Source organism: Protomyces lactucae-debilis (assembly GCF_002105105.1).
Source record: "Protomyces lactucae-debilis strain 12-1054 chromosome Unknown BCR37scaffold_2, whole genome shotgun sequence".
NCBI lineage: Eukaryota > Fungi > Ascomycota > Taphrinomycetes > Taphrinales > Protomycetaceae > Protomyces > Protomyces lactucae-debilis.
The window spans coordinates 482,700-506,982 of record NW_024467994.1 but is presented as its reverse complement, the minus strand read 5'-3'; the positions used below and the strand labels follow the sequence as shown (position 1 = coordinate 506,982).

The window sequence follows — 24,283 nt, the reverse complement described above, 5'->3', positions numbered from 1 at the left end:
TCCAAGGGTCATGAGGTCAGCTAGTACCGGCCCGCGGAGCGCGCGTCCGTAAGTATCACCGCAGCAGCTGCAGATCGGATGGATGCTCTTCCTTGCTAGGCTTGCATCGTTGTGGTGATGACACCAACGATACTCGCTAAATTTAGAAAGTAGCCCACTCTCGTCCTGCGACGATGATGACATCGACAATACTAGAAGTAGTCGTTCGCTGGATTACTTAAGTCCATCGAAGTCATTGCACGGCAGCGGTAGCATGGCATAGAAAGCGTTGTCTACACGGCCCGAGGACGACTGTGTGATAACTGACACTTTACATCCACATCAAGTACTGTGCTAAAGTGTAGATCCTTGGTCTCATACCGGGTATCACATGGGCATGTTTTGCAAATTGAGACATGGAGCAATCAGCCTACGTGCACACGTGCACACTCTACATGTATGCCTGAGGAAGTACTAGAACTTGTTCAGTGAGACACTATGGTGGTTTCACACCCGGACTTTGTCAGCTCCTGATGCAGCATGACTAACTCTTACTCGCTGGACAATCGAAGAGAAACTACAGCATGTTTTGAGCATTCTCTATCTGAAATGCAAAGGATGCCAAGGAAAAGATGAGCAAATCACAACCTGGCTAGTAGCATTACGGTGTACATACACCGCCTGCAGCTGGAGTGATCTTGGGTGCAATCATTATATCCGAAGCCTCATTGCCTCAGCGTATAGACTGTAGCTCAAAATGTGCTGCCCGATTGATGCCTTCTACCACGAGACCTACAGCTACTGGCTCGGAACCTTTTGCCGCGAACACTAGGATGTCCATGCATCGTTGCTCTTGCTTGGGCCAGTTGCAACCTTGATTGTCATGAAATGATATCCTCCCATGCCGAAGGCACAGTACGCGCAGCTTGATATCAAATAGAACAACATGAAGCAATGAAATGGAGCTGCCACTGGACCCAAGAGCTAGAGGAAGTTGGTGCTTTCGCTGCTGTAAGTTTGTATCACACGGAGCCGGGCAGCAGACGTGCCTGCGGCTGGACGCTTTCTTTGAACTGTGGGCTACAAAAGCTTAGCCGTGGTCACTCAGAGGCACAACATTTGTATAGCTCATGATCCTAACGCGGAAGCACTCACATTATGCGGATCAGTCAAGCTGTGCGCGCGCTGTCTACCTGCCAGACAGTGGCAGTAGCGGGGCAGTGGGCAGGCTGGCGCCCGTGACATACCAACAGTTTGAGGACAGACTGACAGCAATTTTCAAATCGTCTAACATAGTCATGGGCCATGGCCTACGAATCTATCCGATTCCCGCACGCCTGTTGGGCCTTGACCAGAGATCTCAGCGTGGTGCTGTAAAGATAGGCAAATTAAGCACTAAGGACCAGCTCTTTCTTGCGCAGAGCAGCTGCATAGTCCAGGCATGCTTTACAAGCTTACAAGTGTATTTCAGCAGCCTGTATAACACCGAGGTGCTCGCAGCGCATGTCTCGTCACGGTCTCTGTTTCGTGTATCAAGCGCGAGTGTGGTTGTGAGTTGTTGCAGTATCAGGCACCTTGGTGGTTACAGCCCGGAAAATGATTTGCGACGGCAGACAGTGGCAGACACCTTGTGAGTTACAGACCTGCGAGATACCTTGTGAGTTACTTCCAGCGCGGACTGTTCTTTTAACATCTGCTGGCCAGGATAACAAGGTCTGGGACCAGGTCACAGCCAACATGTCTGCGGAACTAGCAAATGTCACATTAGCAGACGATACAGTGAGTCTCGCACAAAAGATCTGCTATCTGAACGGTACACCTCTTCAAGCCTCTGTCTGAACGCACACTAACACAACAGGTATCGGCGGCGAAGGCAATGATTACGATGGCCGCGATGGTGTTCGAGTGTCTGCCGTTTTTGTGATCCTTGCTACATCATCTTTCGCAACCTTCTTTCCAGTACTCGCTCGCCGCGTCCGTTGGTTCAGGATTCCGCTCTATGGCTACCTGTTTGCGCGCTACTTTGGTGCAGGAGTCATTATCGCTACGGCGTTCATTCATTTGATGGATCCAGCCTACAGCTCGATCGGCCCTGGGACCTGCGTTGGTGTCACAAGCGGATGGGATTCTTACTCCTTTGTGCCAGCCATCATGCTCACCAGCGTGATGCTCCTCTTCTTGTTGGACTTTGGGGCAAAGCTCTTTGTCGAGCATAAGTATGGGGTCGTTGAAGATCATGCGGTCCATAACCCAGAAGCTCTCATCACTTCACAGGCAGATGGCACTCACACTCACAATGGACACATCCACGACGCACATCACACGCCAGCTCCTACAAAGCTCAGCGTATCGCACGATATGGAATCAGAGCCATCGCTCGATAGCGACTTGGACGAGAAGACCATCCAGCGTAGCTTCCACCAGCAAATTGCTGCATTCTACATTCTGGAATTCGGCGTCATTTTCCACTCCGTGATCATTGGTCTCAATCTGGCCGTTGCAGGCTGGGAGGACTTTAAGGTGCTCTACGTGGTCATTGTCTTCCACCAGTCATTCGAAGGTCTTGGTGTCGGTGCTCGGTTATCTTCCATTCCATTCCCGAGACATCTCTCTTGGCTTCCCTGGGCGCTCTGTGCTGCTTATGGTCTGACTACACCGCTTTCTATTGCTATTGGCCTGGGCGTGCGAACCACTTACAACCCAGACTCCTTCACAGCTCAGATTGTATCGGGTGTGTTGGACGCTACCTCAGCAGGTATCCTTCTCTACACGGGCCTCGTGGAGTTGCTGGCGGCAGACTTCTTGTTCAATCCAGCACGCACGAAGAGCTTGAAGAGGCTTGGGTTCATGGTTGCTTGTGTATTTTTGGGCGCACTCCTCATGGCACTACTAGGCAAATGGGCATGAGTGAAGCGTTTAGATTAATGTCATCTTCGTATAATCTTCTGCGAACAAGTGACAGGACAATTTGCAGGAAAGGTATTCTGTTCTATAAAGGTGTTTCATGCTTCTCAACTCACAGCCCTGCTTCTACTTGACATCTAGACCGTCTGATCGCATCAATGTTGAAATCCAACTTCCCTACACGACCGTCCGAATCTTGAACACGTCTAAAGACGTTAGCACGTCGATGGATGGGCGAGTGCTGACTGAATTTTAATCTGATCCAATGTCGGCGCTTTCTGCAGTGGTCGACCAGGCTGCTGTCTCTTATGGCACCTCTCCCGGAGCTGGCGCAACATCTTGTTCAACCACTGTTTGACGTGCCCCATTGCGTGGCGAACGAGGCTTCTGAATTTTTGCACGAACCTTGTTGATTCGGCCAAGAGTCTGCGTCCTGCCCTGAGACACCAAGTTTCCCAGCTTGATGTAGTAGGCGCGCAAGTTGTCGTAGTCGTCTGGGTTGGTGGAAAGGTACAGACCGCGCCAGACAGGAATTCCACGCGATTGCATTTGTATTTTGACAGGTAGATTCAGTAGAGGGAACAGAGGTGGGCGCAGCGATGTGTGTCTTTTATGCAGACCCTCGTGAATGCGAGGCATGGCCACAAACATTGAAGTCATCTGCTGCACACATGGGCATTTGTTTGGCATAGAATGCGCTACCCCTGAACAAATGCATATGCAAAGCCACGATGCGCCAAGAACCACCCGAGCCGCGCAGTGCCGAACAGGAGGCCAGCGCATACACTTGCGACTACAGCGACTGCAGTCAAGTAGTGCTTCTCCGGTCCAATGCCGCCGCCACCACTTGGAACAGCTCGGTCGGTGCGGGTGACTTTGCCCGCCAAGTCAGGCAACCACTCCATCTCAAACAAGACTGGCCCGCCAAGTCCTATTTGCTTGTCATTCATAATACGCGTCAAGATTGGCTTGACACGGTCTATTCTTCGACGATCTAGACCAGGAACGACATGCCCCAGAAAACCCATGACGAGGAAGAAGCAGACTTTGCTGCCGGTAAAGAATTGAGCTTTCCAACTTGCTTTGGGTAACCCAAGGGCATCACTGTACTCGTTACCGTGAAGCCAGCGGACCTGCGCAACAATGTAATCATAACTCATCCTGCTCGGTGGTGTATCCGCCATGGCTGATATGGAATTGTGCAGCAGTGTAGCGGTTGGTGAGTCTCCCTCGTTGAGATCTGGCCACAGTTCGGCAAGTATGATGCTTTCCAGCGTGGCGCGTGCAATATCTGCATCGACAAAGAAGCTGTCATCTGTTCCCAGTAGGTAGGCGAGATACCGCCACAGTGCGATGTAATCATCTCGATCACGCTTCTTGAGGTAGACAAACATCGACGGAAATGCGTGGTCAATAAGCGTTGATGAAAAGGAGGTGAGCGTGACGAGCGAGTGAAGATCGTTGATAGGGATGCCAAATGCCGCCACATCATAATAGTCTGGATTGCTTTCACAGATTTTGAGTATGCGCTTGCGAACATGTGAGTGAAGTAGCCGAACACGTATGGTCTGCTGCCAGGCGTATGCACCCACTTCTAGCGATTCTGGGCTTTGCATGACATCCAGTACCCATTGCATGGTCTGCATCAAGCGACGTCGTGCACTCTCCACGCCAAAGGACCCAGTTCGAACAAGAACCTCAGAGATTCTGCGAGCACCAAATCCTCCAAGAAGTGAATCGTGCAACAAACCTGTCAGGGCGGGTCCAACATAGCGGAAAAAGACTTCTTGACCGCGCCTTATTTGTTCAAAGTCGACCCACTCTGGGACGATCTCAACTTGCTGCCAGAGCTTTGCGCAAGCTGGCGATGTTCCAGAATCTACTGCCTGTTGCAGGGCAGTGAAGGCATCCTGCTTTGGCTGCAGCTGTAGCTCGTCAAAAGCTTCATCTGCCAAAGTATCAAACGTTTGACGGAGTGGAGCCAGCTGTGCTGGGCATTTGTGATGGCGCGTCCAGCGGAATCGTAGATTGAATAGCTGAACTATATCGCCGACAGCTGGCTCGAGCTTGGCTGCTTCGGCCTCTGACTTTGGGTAGTGTCGCATGAGGCAATAAACAGTATTGAATGTTGCCGTCTTGATGATGTAACACAAATTTTGACATGTGAATTGCATCTGAAGACTGAAGAGCTCACGACAGGAAAGCATTTGGAATGAAAAGGGTAATCTACATGCTATTCGTACATTGATATTCATGGTTGAACCAAAGAGACCTACCCAGCAAAGGCCTGATCATTGATCTCAATGCCAAACTGCTCCTTGGCCATGAGCTTCAGGTTCCGCTGGATCTCGTCCTCAAAGCCACCACTCGTGTCCCTGAGTAGTCCAAAGCCTGAGCCAACCCATCGCTTCATCTCGTATGCCCAAAAGCCAAAGTCAAGTATACCTACTGTCACCAGAAAGCGAGCATGAGAGAGCGCATTCTTGATGCGCGACGCAAGGCCCGTGCTTGCGGATGAACCAAGGGATGCTGAGGCCCATTTGGCTGTGATGCTGATGCGATTGACTGGACTGCCCATTGCTTGATTATTGGCCTGCACGATTCGCATGTTACGGCCGATAAAGAGTAATTCTTGTGGAATCTTTTCCTGGTCCTTCAAGAAATCCTTAATCTTTTCCTTGACTGCCACTTGGGCAGCGTACGCTTCTTCCTTGCGTTCCTTTTCCGTCTTGGGAACAGTATGAGATGTCTGCCGGATTGACGGATCATGGCGATACGGTCGTAGTAATGTAGCAGAAGCGAGCAAGTCGGGCGCACCGACACCCCACGACTCAGCAATAGTCCTAAGCGTTGTCATGTCATTTAGGAAGAGTGACTTCCAAAAGAGACAATACTGCTCGCGGAAGGTATCGCTCTCCTTAATGTACAGACCATGGTCGATGACCACCATCTGGAATTTGCCTGTCCGCGGATGCGGTCTGACAAAAAGATTGCCCGGGTGTGGATCACAATGCAGCCAGCCAAATTTGAACATCTGCGCACTGAACGTATCGACCACAGCGCGCATCGTCTGTGACTTTGAGAAGCCCATCTTTTCAATCTTGGCAGAGTCTGTCGCCCGTACTCCATCGATCCACTCTGCCGTCATGATGCGTCTGCTGCAATACTCGTCGTAAATTTTTGGAGTGTAGATACGCTCAGCCAAGCTCGATTCGCTGTCGATGAAGCGCTGCATCCGCTTAGAGTTCTCTTTCTCCAGACGAAAATCTGTCTCGTCCAATAGATGGCTGCAAGTGTAATCTGCGGTGAATGATAGCGGGATATCAAATATGCGCTCGTACACCTTGAGCAGAACGCGATACGCCCAGAGATCCCACTCAACTTGATGCTGAATCTCTGGCTTTTGTACCTTAACAGCAACCACCTCACCTGACTTGAGCACAGCTTTGTGCACTTGCGCAATAGATGCTGCAGCAGTCGCCCGGTGGTCAATTTGCGCAAAGACTTCCTCAATGGGTCTTCCAAAATCATCTTCGAAGATCTTGGCAGCCTCTGACCAAGGTACTTGAGGCGCACCGTCAAATAAGTTGCTGAATAAGCGAGAGTAAGGTTCAGGCAAAACTGCAGACTGCATGCCAATGGTCTGCCCAACCTTGACGTAAAGACCCCCATTCGCTACAATACAGTCGTACATGCGCTGTGCAGCGCGTTCATGTAATGCCATGATATTTTCAGCATTGTCGGGATTGAAATTGAGTTTGTAGTCAATGGCTAGCAATATAGCCGTGACACCGGTCCGGGCTGTCCGCGAAAGACATCTGCCGTGCGTTCTGTCATATGCAAAGAAGCCCACGCCGGCCAGAAGCAGTGCAGCCAAAGTCTTGACGGGCACGCGACTTTTTGGCTGATCTTTCGGTCTCGGAGGGCGCAGCGAGGAGGGTGACGGGACAATGCGCGAGGAAAAGACAGTGTCGGGATGCTGCTGCTGCTTCGTAGTCAGCTGTCTGCATTGCAGCCTCCGCGCTATGCGACACGCCTGGCCCCTGCTGAGCATGTTCAAGTGTGTCGACGTCACCTTGTCCAGCAGATGGCAGTCAGTCTGCATCTCGTCGCTCTTGGACTTTTGCGTGCGACAAAACAGAAAATCAGAGACAGAGAAGCAATGGGACTCATGGAATTGGACAGACTTCAATCTATAGCTACAAGATGTTGACTCAAGATCTGATGCGGCTCGTACACTCATGGTTTGTTGAACCGTGAGTGAATGGGCTGCGTCCGTGTGGCACTATCGAAGCTCAACTTTGCCGTCCCTATGCAATGCATGAGTCAAAATGGTGCCAATAACAAGCATCCATAGGTGCATCTTCTTGCATGGCTCTTCAAAATAGCTTCACTAGCATTCTATGGTGCAGCTTGACTAGTCAGAGAGACATTTTCATGCCTGAAGAGCTTCCTTCAACAGTGCAATCTGCTTCTCGACACCTGCTCTGGAAGTACCACCGCGAGAAGTACGCTTCTCGACAGACTGCTCAAAATTCCATACTTGCATAATATCCTCTTCGAAGCCAGCATCGATCTTTTGTAGCTCATCCAGTGTCAACTCGCGCATAGGCCGGCTCGTTTCTTCTGCGAACTTGACGCATTCTCCAGAGATGTGGTGCGTTTTGCGGAATGGTACGCCTTTGCGGACGAGGTAGTCGGCCAGATCAGTAGCCAACATACCATCGTCTAGAGCAGCGAGCATCTTCTCCTTGTTGATATTGAGTGTACTCACGACGCCTGTGAAAATGCCAAGAGAGTCTGCCACTGTACGGATACAGTCAAATAACGGCTCCTTATCCTCTTGCAGATCCTTGTTGTACGTTGATGGAACACCTTTCAAGGTCATCAAAAAGCCAGACATTTGCCCAAAGACACGACCGCTCTTTCCACGAAGCAATTCAAGTGAATCTGGATTCTTCTTTTGTGGCATCAAACTCGATCCGGTACTGTAGGCATCTGACAGCTTGACAAAGCCAAATTCCGCAGTTGAATAGATGATCAAGTCTTCTGCGAATTTTGAGATATGCGAGGTGAGCAGCGTCGACCACATCAAGAACTCTGCCACAAAGTCGCGATCAGAGACTGCTGACAGGGAGTTCTCGAGGCAACCTTCAAAGCCAAGGTCTTGAGCAATGAAATCACGGTCGACGTTGAATGGATTGCCCGCAAGTGCACCGCTGCCGAGAGGCGAACGATTGACACGGCTGCGGAGTTGCTGGATGCGCTGCAAATCACCCAAAAAGTTGGTTGCATGCGACATGAGGAAGTGAGACCAGCGGATAGGCTGAGCTCGTTGAAGATGCGTGTAGCCTGGCATGAGCACGTCAATTTCGACGGCCGCACGCTTTGCAAGAATGTCGAGGAATTGGGTCAATGTCGCACTAATGTCGTCAATCTCAGACCGCAAGTAGAGTCGCATGTCTGTAGCCACCTGATCATTACGCGAACGACCTGTGTGGAGCTTGCCAGCGATAGCCGTACCGATGATCTCGCCCAAGCGACGCTCATTGGCAGTGTGGATGTCTTCATCGCCTTCTTGCTCTGCAAATGTACCAGCTTTCCATTCTTCCAGGACCAGCTTGAGCCCTCGCTCGATTTCACTGGTCTCGTGTTCATCCAGGATCCCGACCTTCTGCAAGGCACGAGAGTATGTGATGCTGCCCTGGATGTCCGCTGCATACATGCGCTTGTCGTATGAAAGCGACTCATTGTACCGCGTCATGAGCGGATCTGTCGCGCCAGTGAATCGGCCACCCCATCTCACATGTCAGCAAAGCGTAGTAACCAGGGATTTCTTACAACTTAGCCATGGTAGCTAGCTTGTCGAGATTATGAAGGTGTCGAGTCCCGATAACGATAACCGACACATTTCACACGCTCAAATCAACACAACGAGCACTTTGGTACAGAACCGATAGCCACATGTACTAGAAAGACAAGCTCTGCTACTCGAAGGAGCCGTCATGCTCGATAGACTCGCGCCGGTGCTGGATCGCGATGCAGCCATCACGCAGCAAACCACTCTCATTGCAGAAAACAAGGCTCAGCTGCAAAAGCAACAAGTTACGCTTGAAACGCTAGTCAAGCAGGCTCAAGCCCATGCAAAGACGTGGGAAAACTCCTCAAATCAATGTCTGACAACCCTCAAAAGCCTTGGAGATGTCAGAAATTGGACCGAAATGATGGAACATGAGATTGAAGTCCTTGAACTGGCTCTCAAGAAGCAGGCTGTCGTTCATGATTGATGACCTTTTCCGCTATACGGGCTTGCTACCACTACGGCTCTAGGCTTACAGGTTATCTCGAGTGTTGACATTCGCTGTCGAGGTGCTATGCTTTGTGGCGCTCTTCGAACAACGCTTTCAAGGGGTGCCAAATTGTGCTTGATTTAGGATGTTTCGTGGAGTTTGAGCAAGTACAGTCCTAGAAGGTTATTGAGCGACTGTGATCGTGACTTCGCGAGAGGTTATGAATGGAGGATATTCCAAGATGTGCAATGGACTACAAAGCGAAATCTACACAATATCTGTGGCCTTCTTGGTCGAATGACTCGAATTACTGCCTGCATCTGGCATCGTCAACTCTGCTCCAGTCAAGACTGCAGCTGCTTTGCCGTCATAAGAGTCCATCTCATGCTGATGCCTAAACATTGATTCGTTGCTGCCGGGCTCCTCTCGAACGTGCTTTGCCTTGGCAAGCTGATCATGGTCTACCCAAAAGTCGCGTTGACCCCTGACAGCACGCGTCAGCCAGGGCGGCAATACACCGCCCTCGATCTTGTAGGTCCATGGCTCCTTATCCTCTTTGCCAGGTGGGGTGATGCGTCCACCTGAGACCTTTTCAAGGACCCAGACGAGCGTGTTGATGACAGCATAGCTGACAATACCAGCAATGAGACCGTAAGCAATACTATAGGTGAATGGCATGACTGCAAGAGTCAAGAAGGCAGGAATAGCGTCGCCCATATACTTCCAGTTGATTTGTGCAGCTGATTTGCTCATCAGTGCACCAACAATGATGAGCGTACATCCTGTTGCCCATGGCGGGATGGAGGAGAATATGGGCGCGAAAGCGACACAGCTGATGAGGAAGCAGATACCGGTTGTCACAGCAGTCAAACCAGTTTTGCCACCCTCGGAAATGCCACTGGCCGACTCGATGAATGCAGTGACTGGAGACAGACCAAAGAGAGAGCCAATGGAGATACCAAATGCATCGACCAGGTATGCTGTGGCACTGCCCTCAAAGTCCTGCGTCCGCTCGTCAATGGCGCCGGAGAAACGAGCCATAGAGTACAATGTACCGGTACAATCCAAGATATCGACATACAAGAAAGTGATGAGTGCCAGAGCAAATTGACCTCCAGCACCGCCCAAATTCCACTCTTGCTGTAAGAGTGTCTTCTCGATACCGTGGAAAGAGACGACTTTCTTGAAAAAATCAAAGTTGGAATCGCCGAGTGGTGTGTGAGGGAATGCCGAGAATGAGGTTGATCGGGGCCAGCTGATGGCACTGACAAGAAGGATGCCAGCAATGATGGCCCCCTTGATGCGGTAAAGCATCAGCATGACTGTCAAGAAGCCGCCGCAAAAGACAGCAATCCACAATCTCGGATTGCGCATCTTGCTAAAGGACGGACAGACGCCGTCCACCAGATCCGACTCGAGACATCCAGCGAGTTCGAGGGGAGTTGCTGTAGCACCCGTGACAACGCCGATACCAGCCGAGTAGCCCATGCCAATGAGAGCAAGATACAAGCCAATGCCGACACCCGAAGCAAGTTTGATACTGGCTGGAATTGCACGAGCCAGCCATTGACGAAGACCAAGAAGAGAAAGAGCGACAAAGATGAATCCTTCGACAAAGACGGCAGTCAACGCGAGCTTGTAGCTGACTGGACCGGTGCCGTGGAAGCCGACGACGTTATAGGTAAAGTATGCATTGAGACCCATCCCTGGGGCAAGAGCAATAGGCATATTGGCAAAGAGACCCATACAGACGGTGGTCAAAGCAGCGATGGCTGCTGTACCTGTGACAAAATCACGACGAACAATCTGCAAGCAAGCAGCATATGCCTCGTTGGTGACACAAATTGGATCCGCAGCGGTGGACTCGCAAACGCAAGTAGCACCTGAGTCTGTCAAAATGGTGGAATTGACAGAGATGATGTAGGCCATGGCGGCAAAAGTGGTCAGGCCAGCCCGCAGCTCGGTCGTGAAGAGCGAGCCTTCCCGAGAGAGGGCATGGCCACTACCTGAGAGCCTAAAGTAGCGTCCGACAAAACTCCTCGCTACTGATCTGTTGAGACTGTCCATCCAGCGGGCCATCTTGTCACTTGTGTAACGTCGTGTGAGCAGTGGTCCAGGAGGGGACGGCGGTCGGGGCCTTTTCTATGCGAAATGCAAAAGTTTCTTATCTTTCGCAGCGGTCGCTTGATTGCTCAACTTACCCGAGGCCTCCACCGTCCAGGACCATCCTACGCTTGGCGGGCTCACTCAGCAGGCACCGGCCTGGTATCTCGGCCTCCTCCGATGTCAGGGCCACAAGCTCGCTTCTACTTCGCAGAGGCCGATGCATGGTCTAATACACTGGCTGCCTTGATTGCAGCTCCCCGCAAAGATAGCGATCGAGCTGTCAGCCTGTCAGCCTCAGACGGGCATCTCCGAAGCGACCCAAGTTCACATACTGTGAGTCTGTGACATACATCATACATGCATTAACCTGCAATCTAATTGTGTCAATCAAGCGACATTCCGAGGTTCGTTCATGACATGATTATGCTCGCTAGGGTACTACGTGGTTCAATAGCAGAGCCTACAAGAAGAGGCCGGATGCCGCAATGGCACCCACTGCAAGGCCGACCATAACAGACAGTCGACCCTGGCTAGCCTTGACACTGCTCGCTGCTCCCGTAAACACGACGGGCGCATTCGCAACGACTGTTGCAGTCGGCACGCCACATGCGCTGCAAAGTGTCGTGGTCATGTTTACTGTTCTGACAGAGCGTGTTGACGAAGTAGCAGCCGTTGATACTCGAGGCTGTGCAACAGCTGTTGTGGTCAGTGCTTGAGGTTTTCCTGCGACCTGCGAGGCAGCAGCAGCAACGGCAGCCGCGGCAGCGATGGCATTAGCTGATGCTGCGGCAGCGCGAACAATGGCGCTTGCGTCGCCGACGGGCGCTGCATTCGGTGCTGGTTGTACCAAAGTCTGTGGATTGATGACACCACCAGCTGCAGAAGCAGGGGCAGCTGGAGCAATCGGCGCGATTGCGACAGGTGTCGAGGCGGCGGCCGCAGCAGCAGCTGCAGCTTGAACGCGCGCTGAATCGTCGTTGGCGGGATTGTAGAGAACAGCGGGTTGTGGGCCATCGCCAACAAAGGCTGGAGGAGCGTCACTAGCGGCTTGAACAACGGCTGCTTGGGCTGTTGCAGCCGGTACTGGGACAATGGGCGCTGGAACTGGCGCTGCACCAGAGTACTCGCCTGGCGCACCGGCCACAGGACGAACAGAGTTCACAAATGGGCCACCATCCGGTGCAGGTGCCGCTGATGCTGAGAGGCCAAGCAAGGCGAGTGTTGTGAGTTGAACGAGTGTGAAGTGCATCTTGTCGCGCCAAAAGAGAGTGTGTAGAAAGATGGTCGGTGCAATAGAGACCCGGGGAGGTTGAAGCTTCTTTACATCTTCGAGAAGTTTGTAGATCATATCTACCCTTGTAGCATGTCAGCAGTCCTCGAAAGTAGCTGATATTTTCGCCAAAAGGGTTGGTCAGGTACCTGAATTGAGTTCGGGTTCATCTGAATGCGGACCGATTTCCTGCCACTGAACCGATTTCTGTGTGAGTGCTGTCTACACCATAATCTGTAGCATTGGGATTCCTGCTTTGCAAGCACGCTCAGTACTAGAGCTTGAATACGCTTTGATGAAGGTCTGGCTGACTTGTACCACTCGACGGACGCTGAACGTCCACGTGATGTGCGCTTGTCAAGGCACAGCCATCTGAATATATATCTGTATGAGTTGCAGTGGTCAGATCGTACTTAGCCGGCCTGAGCAGGTGACCTGTCCTTCCATATTCCAGGCATTGATGTGCTTCTCACGAATGCTAAAGATCGGTCTAAATCAAGTGAGCAATTATTGGCTACTGACACATGATTTACAAATATTTACCATGAACGACACGAACCAGAAGAGCTTCTCTATGTCAAATCCGAGTCCACTTGAAATACTAGACTCATCGTAGCCGCTCAAAGATTGCATCCACAAGCTTGAGATTATCGCGAGAGACAGACCAGCGTCTACCCAGAGCCCGGAATACCAACCGAATCTCACGAATACGCTGCTCCAATGCCTGATACGGCAGCCGCTGACGCACTTCCGCAGATTCGCGGTACAGATAGAGAAGCGTGATGACATTGACAAAGAGCATGTGCGTCACGAGTGTGCCTTCGACGACTGCAAATTCGCACGCCTGAGTCTTGTAGACCTCGAGACTCTGTAAGCAGCACTCGAGGGATCTGAGACATGCACGCTGAGAGCCACGCATGATGTCTGGTCGATACAATAATAGAACTGTATTGCAGTACTGAACTTGTTCTTCCAGAGTAGATGTTTGTGAGACCCAGTTGTGGAGCTTGTCCTCCATTTTCTCCGCATCACTCTCTGAGCCAGCTGCATTTTTGGAGAGGGCCTGGCGGTGCATAATCTCGCTTTGTATTTGTCGAATCTTGATGCGCGCTAGAAATTGCTGAGAGACACCCTCTGGGTACGGTCGAGTGATGGGAACAACCTGGTACGAAGGCGGACGTCCTAGTAACATACAGAGGCCACGATCCATACAGTAGATGAGCCAAAAGAGCCGTCTCTTTGTCTGCTCATCCACCACTTCATTTGCTTGGGACGCTTGACCCGTTGTAGCCAGGTGGAAGCCGAGATCGTAGCACGTCCGCATCGCCATACCTGAGCCGTGCCAAAGTGGTGTCGGTAGCTCTTTAGCATGCGCAGACATATTCATGAAGATCAAGCTCTTCAGCGAACGTATATCTGGATTTTGCAAAAGCTGAGGGTATCCAAGCTTTGAAAATGTCAGTGCCTGGACAAAGATAGATTCCACGCTATTGTCGACTCTATTGGCGAGGTCCACGCCATGTGCGTATATGATTGGGAAGCAAAACAAGGTGTGATCGCTGATATCGCGTCGAGTGACTTGGCCATTGAGATAGACTTCGTTCAGCATCGTTCGAATTTCTGGCCAAGTGTAGACTGGGTAGAGCGGCTCAAAGACTTTATTGTAAATGGCACAAATGGTGGCCATGGTCTTTTTGGTCGGCATCGGCAGAGTTGCGGTCTGTGGCCGTGAAGCAAGCTGACGGAGCCAATTGTCATAGGTCATGTGTGGCCACGGCGTTGCAGCGGGCAAGTCGGCATTGGCCAGCAAGCTTCGCAAAATGGGGTAGCCCGACGAAAAGCCAACAGAGGAGTCTGTCTCAGACTCGAGAACATTAGGCGCTTCTTTGCGCACCTGGCGACGCGATTCAGCAGTGTTAACTTGAATACCGTGATCGTGCATCAAATGCGTCAGATGATCCTCAAGACCGAGGATGAAGTCGCGTTTTACTTCAGTACCGGCTTCGGCATCGTGAAACATGCAGTCGACGCCAGCATCCTTGCAAGCATGACAGGAAGGCAGACCAGCGTCACACTTGATCTTTCGACGTCTGCAACGGACGCAGCTACTTATGAAGCGTGTGCCAGCTGGCGGATTACGAGTAGCATCGTTTGCTTGATTCTGGCGCCGTGCCTGCGCACTTGCGGCATCATGCGCTTGAGATGTCATTATGCACAAAGAAGCAACAGCAGTAGCAGAAAATCAGAGCTCGAGCACTAGCATGCAAGCTATAGTCTCTCAAATGTATATGTAGTTGTTGAGCAAGAGGGGAGTCTCCTGGTCAAGATCTGGTTTGAGGCCTAGAAGCTTCGCCACGAGACGGCATCGCCTAAAATTTCTGCTCCGAGACATCTTTACCAGCCCAGATCCAAGGCACACAGACACTTCCCCAGCTTGCTATACTTCTATTGTGCGCAGTCTGTGCTAGATCAACGTCTTAGATTGGCGGCTCAGTAGCTTCCACATACCAGAGATTGTGTCTCGAAGAAGGGGTCGCTGCCGTGCCCGTGTGTCAGTGACTGAGTTGCTAGCCGCCGCCTGACTCCACCTAGAAGAGCTGCGCCCCTGGTACGGACTTTTTATTCCGCCTTTTAAAGTGGACTGGGAGCAAGACGGAGAGTCCTCTTCATCTCGATCGATATCCCCCAACGCCGCGTATTATCGACGAGAGAGCTCCACTGACACAGTGACACTTGCCAACGACAACAAGTAGAGGCCATCCCCGAGGCGACACCGTGTTGTAAGTGCGCACAAGGGCTACACGACGGTCCGGGATGGAGCCCGAGTTTCGCGGCAACTTGGTCGTCTCTGGCATTCGTCTGGCATGTGGTAAGCCCATCCTATACTCTATCATCTGTACTGTTTGCTCACAACTCAGTCTTTTGTCGCAAACGCAAAATCAAATGTGACGGAGGCGCGCCGTGCTCAGGATGCATCAAGTTTAGTCGCGCCAACGAGTGTTCCATCTTGTCTGAAGAGTCTTCGAGTCAGGGCCGCAGCTATGTGTCCTATCTACAAGAACGCATCAGGACACTTGAGAATACCGAACCACCGCCGCCGCAGATTCCTATTGACCCGATGATGGAGGAGAATGAGCAAGATCTGTGGGAGATGCCGGAGGAGTTGCCACAAGTGCTGAGCGATTCAGCGGCAGATCTCGATGCAATCCTAACAGAGGTACGTGGCATGGTCGACGGGCCCTCGAGCTCAGTCCTCGTTTGCAACGGACTTGAAAAATGGTCCTTCATGAAGGCCATGACTGGCTTTTCTGGATGGCGCGACGAGACGGGGCCTCTTGGAGAATTGCCTGGCAAGGACTTGGTCCAACCACTTGTGCAACGCTACTTGCGTGCTGTTTATCCGATTCTTCCCTTTATCGTTGTCAACGACTTGAAGCGTGCTCTGGAGCAGTACTGCGCCGTACCACGGACAGCTTCAAACAATCAAATCTTCCTGGTCCTGATGGCCATGGCGATCTCAACAGCGACCATATCGCGCAACGCTTCTTCCGTTGAATCGCACAATGCCTTGCGTTTATTCAGCACAGCTGGTTTATATGCTGCTTATGAGGTGGACTCGATCGATGGCATGCAGGCAACCTTACTGATGCTCGAATTTGCCATGTTTATGCCCAGCAGACTCGACGGCTGGTACTTGTCAGGCGTCTTGTGCCGCTCAGTAACGTCTATGGGCTTCCACCTCGAGGAAAACTGCAACGAAGACCGCAGACGACTGTTCTGGGGTATCATCTTTCTAGATCGCTATATCGCACTCGCTACCAACCGCGACTTTGAGGTGGACGAGCGCTACATTACCACCAAGAAACCGGCCAAAATCCAAGATTTGCCAGATCGTGGAGAGATCTTCTTGACGCGGATGGCGTTGCAGACACGCATCATCGATACGTACTTACAGCTCAAGATGCCAGGCACGGTCATCGAGCAACTTACACAAAAGCAGGAGCTCGTTCTTGAAGGCATCGAGCGTAGTCTTAGCTCGCCTGCAAAACAAATGCTCATGGGCGAAATCAATATTGTCAGGCTCGTGCTGTATCGTCCGAATTCCCTACGGCAGTTTCGGAGCATCGACCACATTTACCGACTACGACGTGCTGCGATTGGTTTCATTACGCAAATGCACAAGCAAGTACAAAAGTCCTCGCAAATCTCTGTGGATCTTGTACAGATCCCTGCGCTTTACATTGCATCTGTTGCATTAATCTGGGCGCACATGGATGCCTCTTTTCATAAGGAACTCGATGCAATGCGGAAACGCGATTACCCAACGTTCCGCAACATCTTGGCGGAGACGGCAGTCGCTATGCATCATACTGGCACTGCTCTGACTACCATGACTGCGCTTTCTGGCATCGGTGGCAATCTTGCTAGTTCCTATGAATCTCTGTGTGCCTTTGCAGTTGCTCACATGGGCTCTGTACAACCGCTTCAGCTGAGTGAGCTGCCTCAGGAGATTCGTACATTTTCACGACACCAGCTCGATCGACCAAGACGCAATAGTCTGCATGGAGAAGCTGACTGGGGTGACTTGATGAAGGGTATCTTGTGTAATGTTGCCTCTGATCAAGACAGAGCAACGGCCACAGGAAATACATTGTTGGGACATATTGCACCACCGACGCAACATCAACAGCTCCATCGTATGGCCATGCCAGGATCAGGAACGGCAACATCCACAGGTGCAGCGAGTAGTGCTGCCACACCACCACCTCCACCACTACCAGCAACTCAACCAACCCTCCTATCACCTGGAATAATAGCGCCTGCTGCAGCCCTTGCTAGTGCGAGTGCGAGTTTATTGTCGAGTTCAGCAGCAGTGCATGGGTATAATGGTCTCCTTGCACCGCCTTCGCAGCTACCCACCTCCTCTTCCTCTTCACCCTTACAAATCGGAGGTATCATGCGGAATGGCATGGGTGAGAAACGGTCTGCACCGCCAGACTTGATGGTTGGTCAGGAGAGTGGTGATTCACCTGCTGGATCACAACATACGACTGGTTCTGCAACGTCGTTGATGGAATATAGTGCGTTTGCAGGCAGTTATGGACAACAACAGCAACAGCATGGGTATGGTGTACCTTCGAGTTTGAGCATGCATTTGGGGTCTGGAGGACAACAACAAGTCTTACAGAACATCACCTCTGCGCCTGCTCATGGCGTAAAACGACAAAGACTTGGTGGTCCTGGACAAGATGATTCACCACGGATTAAATACGATATGCAGCCACCAATTGGACTGAATGGTCAACAGCAAGGGTACCCTATGTTGCAAGATCCAGGGATGTTGGGGCAACATGGCGGTGAGTTGGTTGGATATGGTCCTATGATGAATGGACTTGCAGCCCAGCAACAGCAACAGCAGCAACAGGGTAATGTACGACGTATGTCGTTGCATAGTCATGGGCGTGTTACGGACCAGACGAGTAGTGATGGAGGTGGTGTCTTGCACCCTACGATGCAACACGCACCAGCAACGCAGGAGCAGCATCATTATGTTCATGGTGCGTTACCACTGCCTCCATTGGGTGTCATGCAGGGACATCAGCAGCAGCAGCAACCACAGCAACAGCAGTATTACCCGGTGCCTGTGGAGTATTACACGCAGCATGCAGTCCCTGCATATGACCAGCAGCAACGATAGATACGGAGTATGTACAATATCAATAGGCGAACATCAATTAAGAGCACACATAAGAAAGGCAGAGGAAGTATCATCGTGAAAGGATTAAGTTTGCTATGAAAGTTTCGTCTTTTCATGCCCAATGCAGGGTCGTTTGAGTGCGTGTAGGGTCGTTTAGACTGGCAGAGATCTCATGAAAGAGAGAAGCACTTTAGTCGGTGGCGCGCGAGACCTTGTCAGAGAGAGACTGGCCAGTGGACTTTTGCGAGTCAGGGACGACATCGCGAGCAACCTTGTCGGCAGCACCAGTGATGGCATCACCGGCCTTGTCGAGGGTCGACTTGGAGGAGTCTGGCTGAAGCTTGTCTCCGATCTTGGAGTGGGTGTCCTTGCGTCCGGTGTCGGAGATACCGTTGCCAGAGCCAGTGAGGGTGTCTGCCACGGCGTTGTAGGCGTTGGAAGCCATCTCGGATGCCTGGTCAACGAGGGACTTTGCCTCGCCCTGTGCCTTGTTGGTGTTGGAGTTGAGGTTGTTGGACATGTTTGTAGATGTGTGTGTGTATGTGTGAGTCTACTTGTGTGTAGGATGAGGAGACGGTGGACAGAGGGAGTGAGGCAGCTTATATAGGGCGCTGTGAGGTTGTGACGAGGGAAAATGACGTAGAAGCCTGGAATGCTCAGGAGTCGACGTGGAGAAGGCGAGTCAGTCCGCCAGCGCCCGGTCTACAGGAGCAGTAGAAGCAGCAGTAGCAGCAGCAGTAGTAGGTCTGATGGCAGATGAGAGTCTAGAGGTCCATTGAGCTGCTACTCAGTCTTTCCATCTATTCTCTCTCTCTCTCTCTGCTGTATCTACTACTGTATCTATTCCGCTGGAGTTACTTGGCATCACCAGCCACATTGCCACATCTGACGTCACACAAGGGAAGAAGCGAGTTTCTGTCCCGAGGCTTCGACTGACTCACTCTGACTCACTTCCATCGACTTCCATGCTCAACCATTCTACATTGACCCTGAGTCTGCATTGAAGTTACAAGAATGACTACAATCCAGGCTCATAATCAGTCGATGAGCAGCCAAAACTCAACTAAAACACATACCTGCTAACCTACAGCATCGTATCAAACTGGCTCATATCCCCAGTCTTGCCGTGCTTATACGTAAACCCAACAAATGCAGTCTTCTTCATGCCATTCCCACGTTCAGCCAACTTCTCAATCGCAGCTTGCTTGTCATGCACCTCCTTGTACTTGCTCATATCCTCCGCACTCTCGAAATCGTCAAAGTAGCCATGATCCGTTTCACTTGCCAACTTGGGCTTAAATGGCACCTTCATGCTGCGTAGCCCCTTAAAGTCGAACCCAGAAAAGTAGACGTGCCGTTGCACCTCACTCAGCGTTTGTAGGCGACGTCGGTCACTGCACACAACAGCCGTAATCAGCTCCCATGCCTCATCACGCAAGTTGAACTCTTGATGTTCCGGTGCATCGTAGTGTGGTCGTTTGAGTGCAGCACGCCAATTCTTGAGGTTGGCCCACGTATCATTGACACTTTCACCGCTAAACGGTGGGTAGCCTGATAAGCACTCAAACAACATGCATCCCAGTGACCAGTAATCGACCGTATGGTTGTACTCCAGACCTTTGAGCACTTCGGGCGCCATGTAATCAGGAGAACCCACAACACTATACGCTAGCGTTGGCTCACGCGCACGCAACGAGCGGTACATGTTCTGACGATCCAGTGTCGAGTACTGTCCCATCTCCCTCGCTTCCCCAGCTTGCGTCAATTTGACGCGCATGCTCTCAATCTTTTGGTTGTTGATCATACCACTAGCCAATCCAAAGTCAGTCAGCTTGATGTGCCCCGTGGCACTAATCAAAAAGTTCTCTGGTTTCAAGTCACGGTGGATGTAACCGAGCTTATGCAACTCATCCACAGACAAAAACATCTCTGCAATGTAGAAGCGAGCGTGTGGATCATGCAAGACACCCGAGTTGGTGAGCAGTGTGCGAAAGTCGCCACCGGCAACATATTCCATGGCCAAGTAGACATTTCGCGTATCCTGAAACGAATAAAGCAAGTTGACGAGCCAGTCGCTCTTTGCATTCGTCAAGATGTCGCGTTCAGTCAAAATGTGACGAATCTCATCCATCTTGTGCAACAGCGCTTTACTCATCACCTTCAATGCAACAATCTCCTTGGTATCTCGTTTTTGCGCTAGATGCACAGAACCATAGCCACCTTGTCCCACTTGAGCCAGGATCTTGAAATCGCCATGTTTGACTTTTGTGCGTCTTTTGCGCAAGTAGGCGCGTTCACGGCCACACTGCTGTTTCCAGAGCTGTCCTCGTTGTGCTTCATCGAGTCCATCATGCTGTGCATGGAATGCATCTGTGCGTAGTCGTCGATTATTCAAGTACTTGAGCAAATCAAAGTAATGATCCAAAAAGTACAACTGCGACATGGTTGCAAGTCGTTTTGATTCACGACCCCGAATAATAGCCAACTCCTCCTCCGATAACTCTCGCAAGACTTCAATTTCATTTCTGCGCTTCTCACCCGATTGACTGGTACTCGTGCTGGTGCTCTGGCTGCTTTGCGTGGAAGCGTGTTGACCCCGAAGTGCACCGAGTCCTGAACGCGTCGGTGACCGATCAACAGCGACGCGAGACGCTCCGTAATCGATACGTGTCGGACTAGGCGAGCCACGGGACCCCACCGGGTCTATCTTCTTGGGAGAGAGTTTGATGGCGGAAAGGGCGTGCGTCACGGCAGCCGTTGCTTTGGGCGAGTCGAAGAGGGCGCGTGAGGTGCGTTTTGTTGGGGACGTTGCGCCTTCTTCTGAGGATTTGTTGACCTGATTGTCAAAGTTCATCGTGGTGTCGCTTTTCTGGCGTCTTTATCGTTGGTTTGGATATGAGAGAAGAGAGAAAGGCTCCCTTGTGATGGTAATTGACGGAAGAGTGGTCTCGATTGGAGTCGCTTCGTTTCGCGCTTTTTGTTGTGCTCCGCTGACGACACCTTTGCACAGGCCATCATCGCTCGGCACTGTCCATCGTCACTCGCCGTACTCCTGACGTCTGCTGTCAACGGCTGAGCTGAGAATAGCATTAGCTCCAATCAGGAAGAAGACTGACGCAAACGCGGATCATGCCATGCAAGGAGAAATCAAGGAGTTACAGGGGCACTGCCTTTTTGACCAGCGCTTCTTGAAGGCTTGGCACATTGAGCGGCCGGTCTTCAAGAAGCACCATTTTGAGAAGACCTTGCATGAGCTTGTGCAATTCCCAGAACGGACGTCTAGTGCCATTTTGCGTGCAGAGATTCTAGCTACTGAGACATCTTCTGATGAAAACATACCTGGCTATACCCTGACGCATCGAATGCATCGACGCATCTTGCCGAGAAGGCCAGCGCTAGATACGGATATGCTGCAAGATTGCTTCTTTTTCAATAGCGAGGATTCTGGCGCGATGCTTGTGGTCTTCAGGCCGCTTGATCTCACTTCCATTCCGTTCTACCATCCAAAAGTCGCAGCATTGGCATTTCACTACGACGAGCTTGCGTGCAGTATTGCCTACGAGCCCTTGTCAAACTCTTTCGCGGATGATCGCTTGAATCGAACACTTCGCATGCTGCTTCAAATCATTGTCAAGCATGCAACAGGACATGCAAACGACTACCAGAAACGAGTTCATCACGATCTCATCGTTCCACGGGATGCATTCCAAGATGCAAACCAACGGCTCAAACGAACCTATGCCGCGCGCTACTACCAAGGTTGGATTGAAAAGACTGACCCGGGAAAGCACGTCTTTGAAGATCTTTGCATTACTGCATTTCTACTTGAACTATGGAAGTGTCAACCGTTTGCGAAAAAACATCCAATACGCTTTGTCGACGTCGGTTGTGGCAATGGGCTTCTTGTGGATTTGCTTGTTCAGGAAGGCAAACTTGGGTATGGCTTTGACTTGCGTGCTAGAAAATCATGGTCGAGTGGCCTCTACAGTCCCCAGGGACAAGCACAACTCAAGGAGATGATCCTGCAGCCACAATGCTTCATGTCTGAGGTCATCCGCTCCTCGCATATTCACGACGGCATCTTCCGCAGTGATGAATTCTTGATTGGCAACCATGCTGATGAATTGACACCTTGGATCCCCGTCTTGTCCGCGTTGTCGACCGTACCAGAAGGCGACCTACCCATCCGAGATGGAGAAGAAGTGGCATTGATGGATGTACCAGGCTTCTTGATCATTCCATGCTGCATGCATATCTTCTCAGGCGCAAAGCACTCGGGCTCAGTCACGAAAGGGAAGGCAGAGGGAGGTGGACGCTATGCAGCGTATGTTGCATTTCTACAGCAAGTCTGTACAGCACTTGGTTTTGTCACGTTACAAGAAGCTTTGCGTATTCCATCGACGCGCAATAAGGCGCTTGTAGCGATGCAACGGTGGCTTGTAGAGGACATCGGCGTTCCCATTGCCGAACGCGCTCATGGGCGTCATGCACGCTTGCTCGCATTGTGTAAGACAATCATCGTCAAGCACGGTGGTGCTGATGAATTTCTCAACCACACAATCAAGCTTGCACAGTCTACCAAAGTTGGCCATTGATTGTCATGGGTAGCAGTATGTATGTCATTTGTAATATAAAGAAGACGTCCTTTGTGAGCAAGAAAACGTATGGAGACCTCGCCTCGACAGGATTGCAATCTTATCCTGCAATTGCCTCCTCCCGTTACAAGAAGAAAACGAAACAAAGCCAAAAAGACAAAAAAAAAAAAAAGAAAGACCGCTGAGTGTTGTGCGAGATGATAGGATGATAATGCTGGTGTTGGTATGCTTTATTCGATAAAAGCTGTACAAGAACGTAGAATGTTCGTGACGTGTTGAATCACTGGTCGCTGAGATTCATCAAAAGCTGGGCAAGAGCTCGTTTTGTAGCCACATCGTCCTTGAGGACCATGGAAAATGTTGCGTCTCGAAGTGGTTCGGGAAGACACTGCCGGAGTGCTTCTCTAGCACGAGCATTGTCGCTCAGACGGAGGTAGCACCGCACAACATGCTTGAGAAGACGCACAGCCTGTGTGGTTGTCAGCTGCTGCACCATGTTAGACAGCACTGTGCCAACGGCATAGAAACGCTCGTATGTTTGGCAGATGTAAGCCAGTCCGCCTTCATCATTTAAGATCTTTTGCGTCACAAAGATGGCGACTGTCTTGCTCAGCTCCGAACCAGTCTCCATGATGCGCAAGCATAGCGGAATGATTTCTGTACTGAGCAAAAAACTAATGACCTCGCTAGAGTCATTTTTCACAAGGGCGCCAATGACACCAAGACTGGTCAGTCGCAGGTACTCAAAGGGTCTCGCTTTGCTCGTCGTATTGAGGAAAGGGTAGAGGAAGAGCGGTATGTGTGCATTGAGGAAATGACTGCGAGTCTGCGGGTGCGATGCAACGCATTGAAGCAAAGCAAGCGCATTGCATACGCGATTACTCGCCTGTACTGTCAACACTGGCGGATCCAACAGCGGATAGACTCCCGTAATTTCAATCAGCAGCGAAGTCATGACGCCGTATGCATTCCACAGAATCAATGCCAAGTCGTCAAAGTTTTCGCGCTTCTTGGACAGCTCGAGCAGCGCTGCTTCGCGACGCGCAGAGTTGTTTGGATGGGTGCTCAGTAAATCTTGAATCCAGCTGTAGACGCGAGAGTAGTCCGTTGGTGCTGCTCCAGCGGTTGGGATGGTATTGCCGCTACCGGCCGTCGTTGGTGCTTGCTGCTTCCCCTGTAGCGGCTGCGATCCAACGTGAGATTGACCCGCTTGTCCCGCAATACTCGATAGAGCGGGTGATGCACTATTGCTTGCTCGGTACGCAGCTGCGTGCTCTAGCACAGGCGTCGGCGCCGGCAGATGGGTTTGATGGACATACCCGGTGGTTGACTGTGAAAAGGGGCCGGATTGGATCATCGAAAGGGCTTGATGTGGATGGTATGCCCTCTCTCCTCCGATGTATCTAGCGTGCGGTCTATGAAAGGTCTCCGAGCTGCGAGC

General features: G+C 51.2%; 12 protein-coding genes across 12 annotated transcripts; 4 read left to right on the top strand and 8 right to left on the bottom strand.

The window, feature by feature from the left end:
- The first annotated feature begins 1,391 nt into the window (after window positions 1-1,391).
- Window positions 1,392-3,234, top strand: BCR37DRAFT_141807 (Zinc/iron permease). The gene is made up of 3 exons (XM_040866070.1): window positions 1,392-1,636; window positions 1,684-1,792; window positions 1,838-3,234. Exons 2-3 carry the CDS (start codon window positions 1,717-1,719, stop codon window positions 2,884-2,886), a joined length of 1,125 nt encoding a protein of 374 aa, XP_040727874.1. The 5' UTR covers window positions 1,392-1,636; window positions 1,684-1,716; the 3' UTR covers window positions 2,887-3,234.
- Window positions 3,235-5,102: 1,868 nt separating this feature from the next.
- Window positions 5,103-6,980, bottom strand: BCR37DRAFT_376368 (ABC1-domain-containing protein). The gene has a single exon (XM_040868582.1). It carries the CDS (start codon window positions 6,935-6,937, stop codon window positions 5,156-5,158), a length of 1,782 nt encoding a protein of 593 aa, XP_040727873.1. The 5' UTR covers window positions 6,938-6,980; the 3' UTR covers window positions 5,103-5,155.
- Window positions 6,981-7,095: 115 nt separating this feature from the next.
- Window positions 7,096-8,768, bottom strand: BCR37DRAFT_376367 (argininosuccinate lyase). The gene is made up of 2 exons (XM_040868581.1): window positions 8,725-8,768; window positions 7,096-8,684 (listed from the first exon to the last, which is right to left on the bottom strand). Exons 1-2 carry the CDS (start codon window positions 8,733-8,735, stop codon window positions 7,319-7,321), a joined length of 1,377 nt encoding a protein of 458 aa, XP_040727872.1. The 5' UTR covers window positions 8,736-8,768; the 3' UTR covers window positions 7,096-7,318.
- A 120-nt stretch (window positions 8,769-8,888) lies between these two features.
- On the top strand, window positions 8,889-9,170 carry BCR37DRAFT_390733 (uncharacterized protein; the record flags this gene model as incomplete). Its single annotated transcript, XM_040870903.1, has 2 exons — window positions 8,889-9,034; window positions 9,077-9,170. The coding sequence occupies 2 exons, from the start codon at window positions 8,889-8,891 to the stop codon at window positions 9,168-9,170; spliced, it is 240 nt and encodes a 79-aa protein (XP_040727871.1).
- Window positions 9,171-9,358: 188 nt separating this feature from the next.
- Window positions 9,359-11,448, bottom strand: BCR37DRAFT_376366 (permease family-domain-containing protein). The gene has a single exon (XM_040868580.1). It carries the CDS (start codon window positions 11,250-11,252, stop codon window positions 9,441-9,443), a length of 1,812 nt encoding a protein of 603 aa, XP_040727870.1. The 5' UTR covers window positions 11,253-11,448; the 3' UTR covers window positions 9,359-9,440.
- A 291-nt stretch (window positions 11,449-11,739) lies between these two features.
- Window positions 11,740-12,627, bottom strand: BCR37DRAFT_390731 (uncharacterized protein; the record flags this gene model as incomplete). Its single annotated transcript, XM_040870902.1, has 1 exon — window positions 11,740-12,627. The coding sequence occupies one exon, from the start codon at window positions 12,625-12,627 to the stop codon at window positions 11,740-11,742; it is 888 nt and encodes a 295-aa protein (XP_040727869.1).
- A 529-nt stretch (window positions 12,628-13,156) lies between these two features.
- Window positions 13,157-14,758, bottom strand: BCR37DRAFT_385449 (uncharacterized protein; the record flags this gene model as incomplete). The annotated part of the gene is made up of 1 exon (XM_040870356.1): window positions 13,157-14,758. The coding sequence occupies one exon, from the start codon at window positions 14,756-14,758 to the stop codon at window positions 13,157-13,159; it is 1,602 nt and encodes a 533-aa protein (XP_040727868.1).
- Window positions 14,759-15,061: 303 nt separating this feature from the next.
- BCR37DRAFT_138945 (uncharacterized protein) lies at window positions 15,062-18,333 on the top strand. The gene is made up of 3 exons (XM_040866065.1): window positions 15,062-15,418; window positions 15,468-17,277; window positions 17,335-18,333. Exons 1-3 carry the CDS (start codon window positions 15,364-15,366, stop codon window positions 18,245-18,247), a joined length of 2,778 nt encoding a protein of 925 aa, XP_040727867.1. The 5' UTR covers window positions 15,062-15,363; the 3' UTR covers window positions 18,248-18,333.
- Window positions 18,334-18,437: 104 nt separating this feature from the next.
- BCR37DRAFT_333157 (heat shock protein 9/12) lies at window positions 18,438-18,635 on the bottom strand (the record flags this gene model as incomplete). The annotated part of the gene is made up of 1 exon (XM_040867087.1): window positions 18,438-18,635. A coding segment is annotated over one exon (198 nt), but the record flags the coding sequence as incomplete, so codon positions are not given.
- A 696-nt stretch (window positions 18,636-19,331) lies between these two features.
- On the bottom strand, window positions 19,332-21,101 carry BCR37DRAFT_401800 (kinase-like domain-containing protein; the record flags this gene model as incomplete). The annotated part of the gene is made up of 2 exons (XM_040871858.1): window positions 19,332-20,860; window positions 20,915-21,101. 2 exons carry the CDS (start codon window positions 21,099-21,101, stop codon window positions 19,332-19,334), a joined length of 1,716 nt encoding a protein of 571 aa, XP_040727865.1.
- A 140-nt stretch (window positions 21,102-21,241) lies between these two features.
- On the top strand, window positions 21,242-23,323 carry BCR37DRAFT_133618 (uncharacterized protein). The gene has a single exon (XM_040866060.1). The coding sequence runs from the start codon at window positions 21,382-21,384 to the stop codon at window positions 22,840-22,842; it is 1,461 nt and encodes a 486-aa protein (XP_040727864.1). The 5' UTR covers window positions 21,242-21,381; the 3' UTR covers window positions 22,843-23,323.
- On the bottom strand, window positions 23,123-24,199 carry BCR37DRAFT_396613 (cell differentiation family, Rcd1-like-domain-containing protein; the record flags this gene model as incomplete). Its single annotated transcript, XM_040871711.1, has 1 exon — window positions 23,123-24,199. One exon carries the CDS (start codon window positions 24,197-24,199, stop codon window positions 23,123-23,125), a length of 1,077 nt encoding a protein of 358 aa, XP_040727863.1.
- Window positions 24,200-24,283: the final 84 nt, after the last annotated feature.

Coding starts and splice junctions, on each gene's coding strand:
- BCR37DRAFT_141807 (XM_040866070.1), top strand. CDS start 1,717: ATGTCTGCGGAACTAGCAAATGTCACATTAGCAGACGATACAGTGAGT. Junction 1,793..1,837: donor AAAGATCTGCTATCTGAACG/GTACACCTCTTC, acceptor CTAACACAACAG/GTATCGGCGGCGAAGGCAAT.
- BCR37DRAFT_376368 (XM_040868582.1), bottom strand. CDS start 6,937: ATGCTCAGCAGGGGCCAGGCGTGTCGCATAGCGCGGAGGCTGCAATGC.
- BCR37DRAFT_376366 (XM_040868580.1), bottom strand. CDS start 11,252: ATGGCCCGCTGGATGGACAGTCTCAACAGATCAGTAGCGAGGAGTTTT.
- BCR37DRAFT_138945 (XM_040866065.1), top strand. CDS start 15,364: ATGGAGCCCGAGTTTCGCGGCAACTTGGTCGTCTCTGGCATTCGTCTG. Junction 15,419..15,467: donor TGGCATTCGTCTGGCATGTG/GTAAGCCCATCC, acceptor CTCACAACTCAG/TCTTTTGTCGCAAACGCAAA. Junction 17,278..17,334: donor CCAGGATCAGGAACGGCAAC/ATCCACAGGTGC, acceptor ACTACCAGCAAC/TCAACCAACCCTCCTATCAC.
- BCR37DRAFT_133618 (XM_040866060.1), top strand. CDS start 21,382: ATGCAAGGAGAAATCAAGGAGTTACAGGGGCACTGCCTTTTTGACCAG.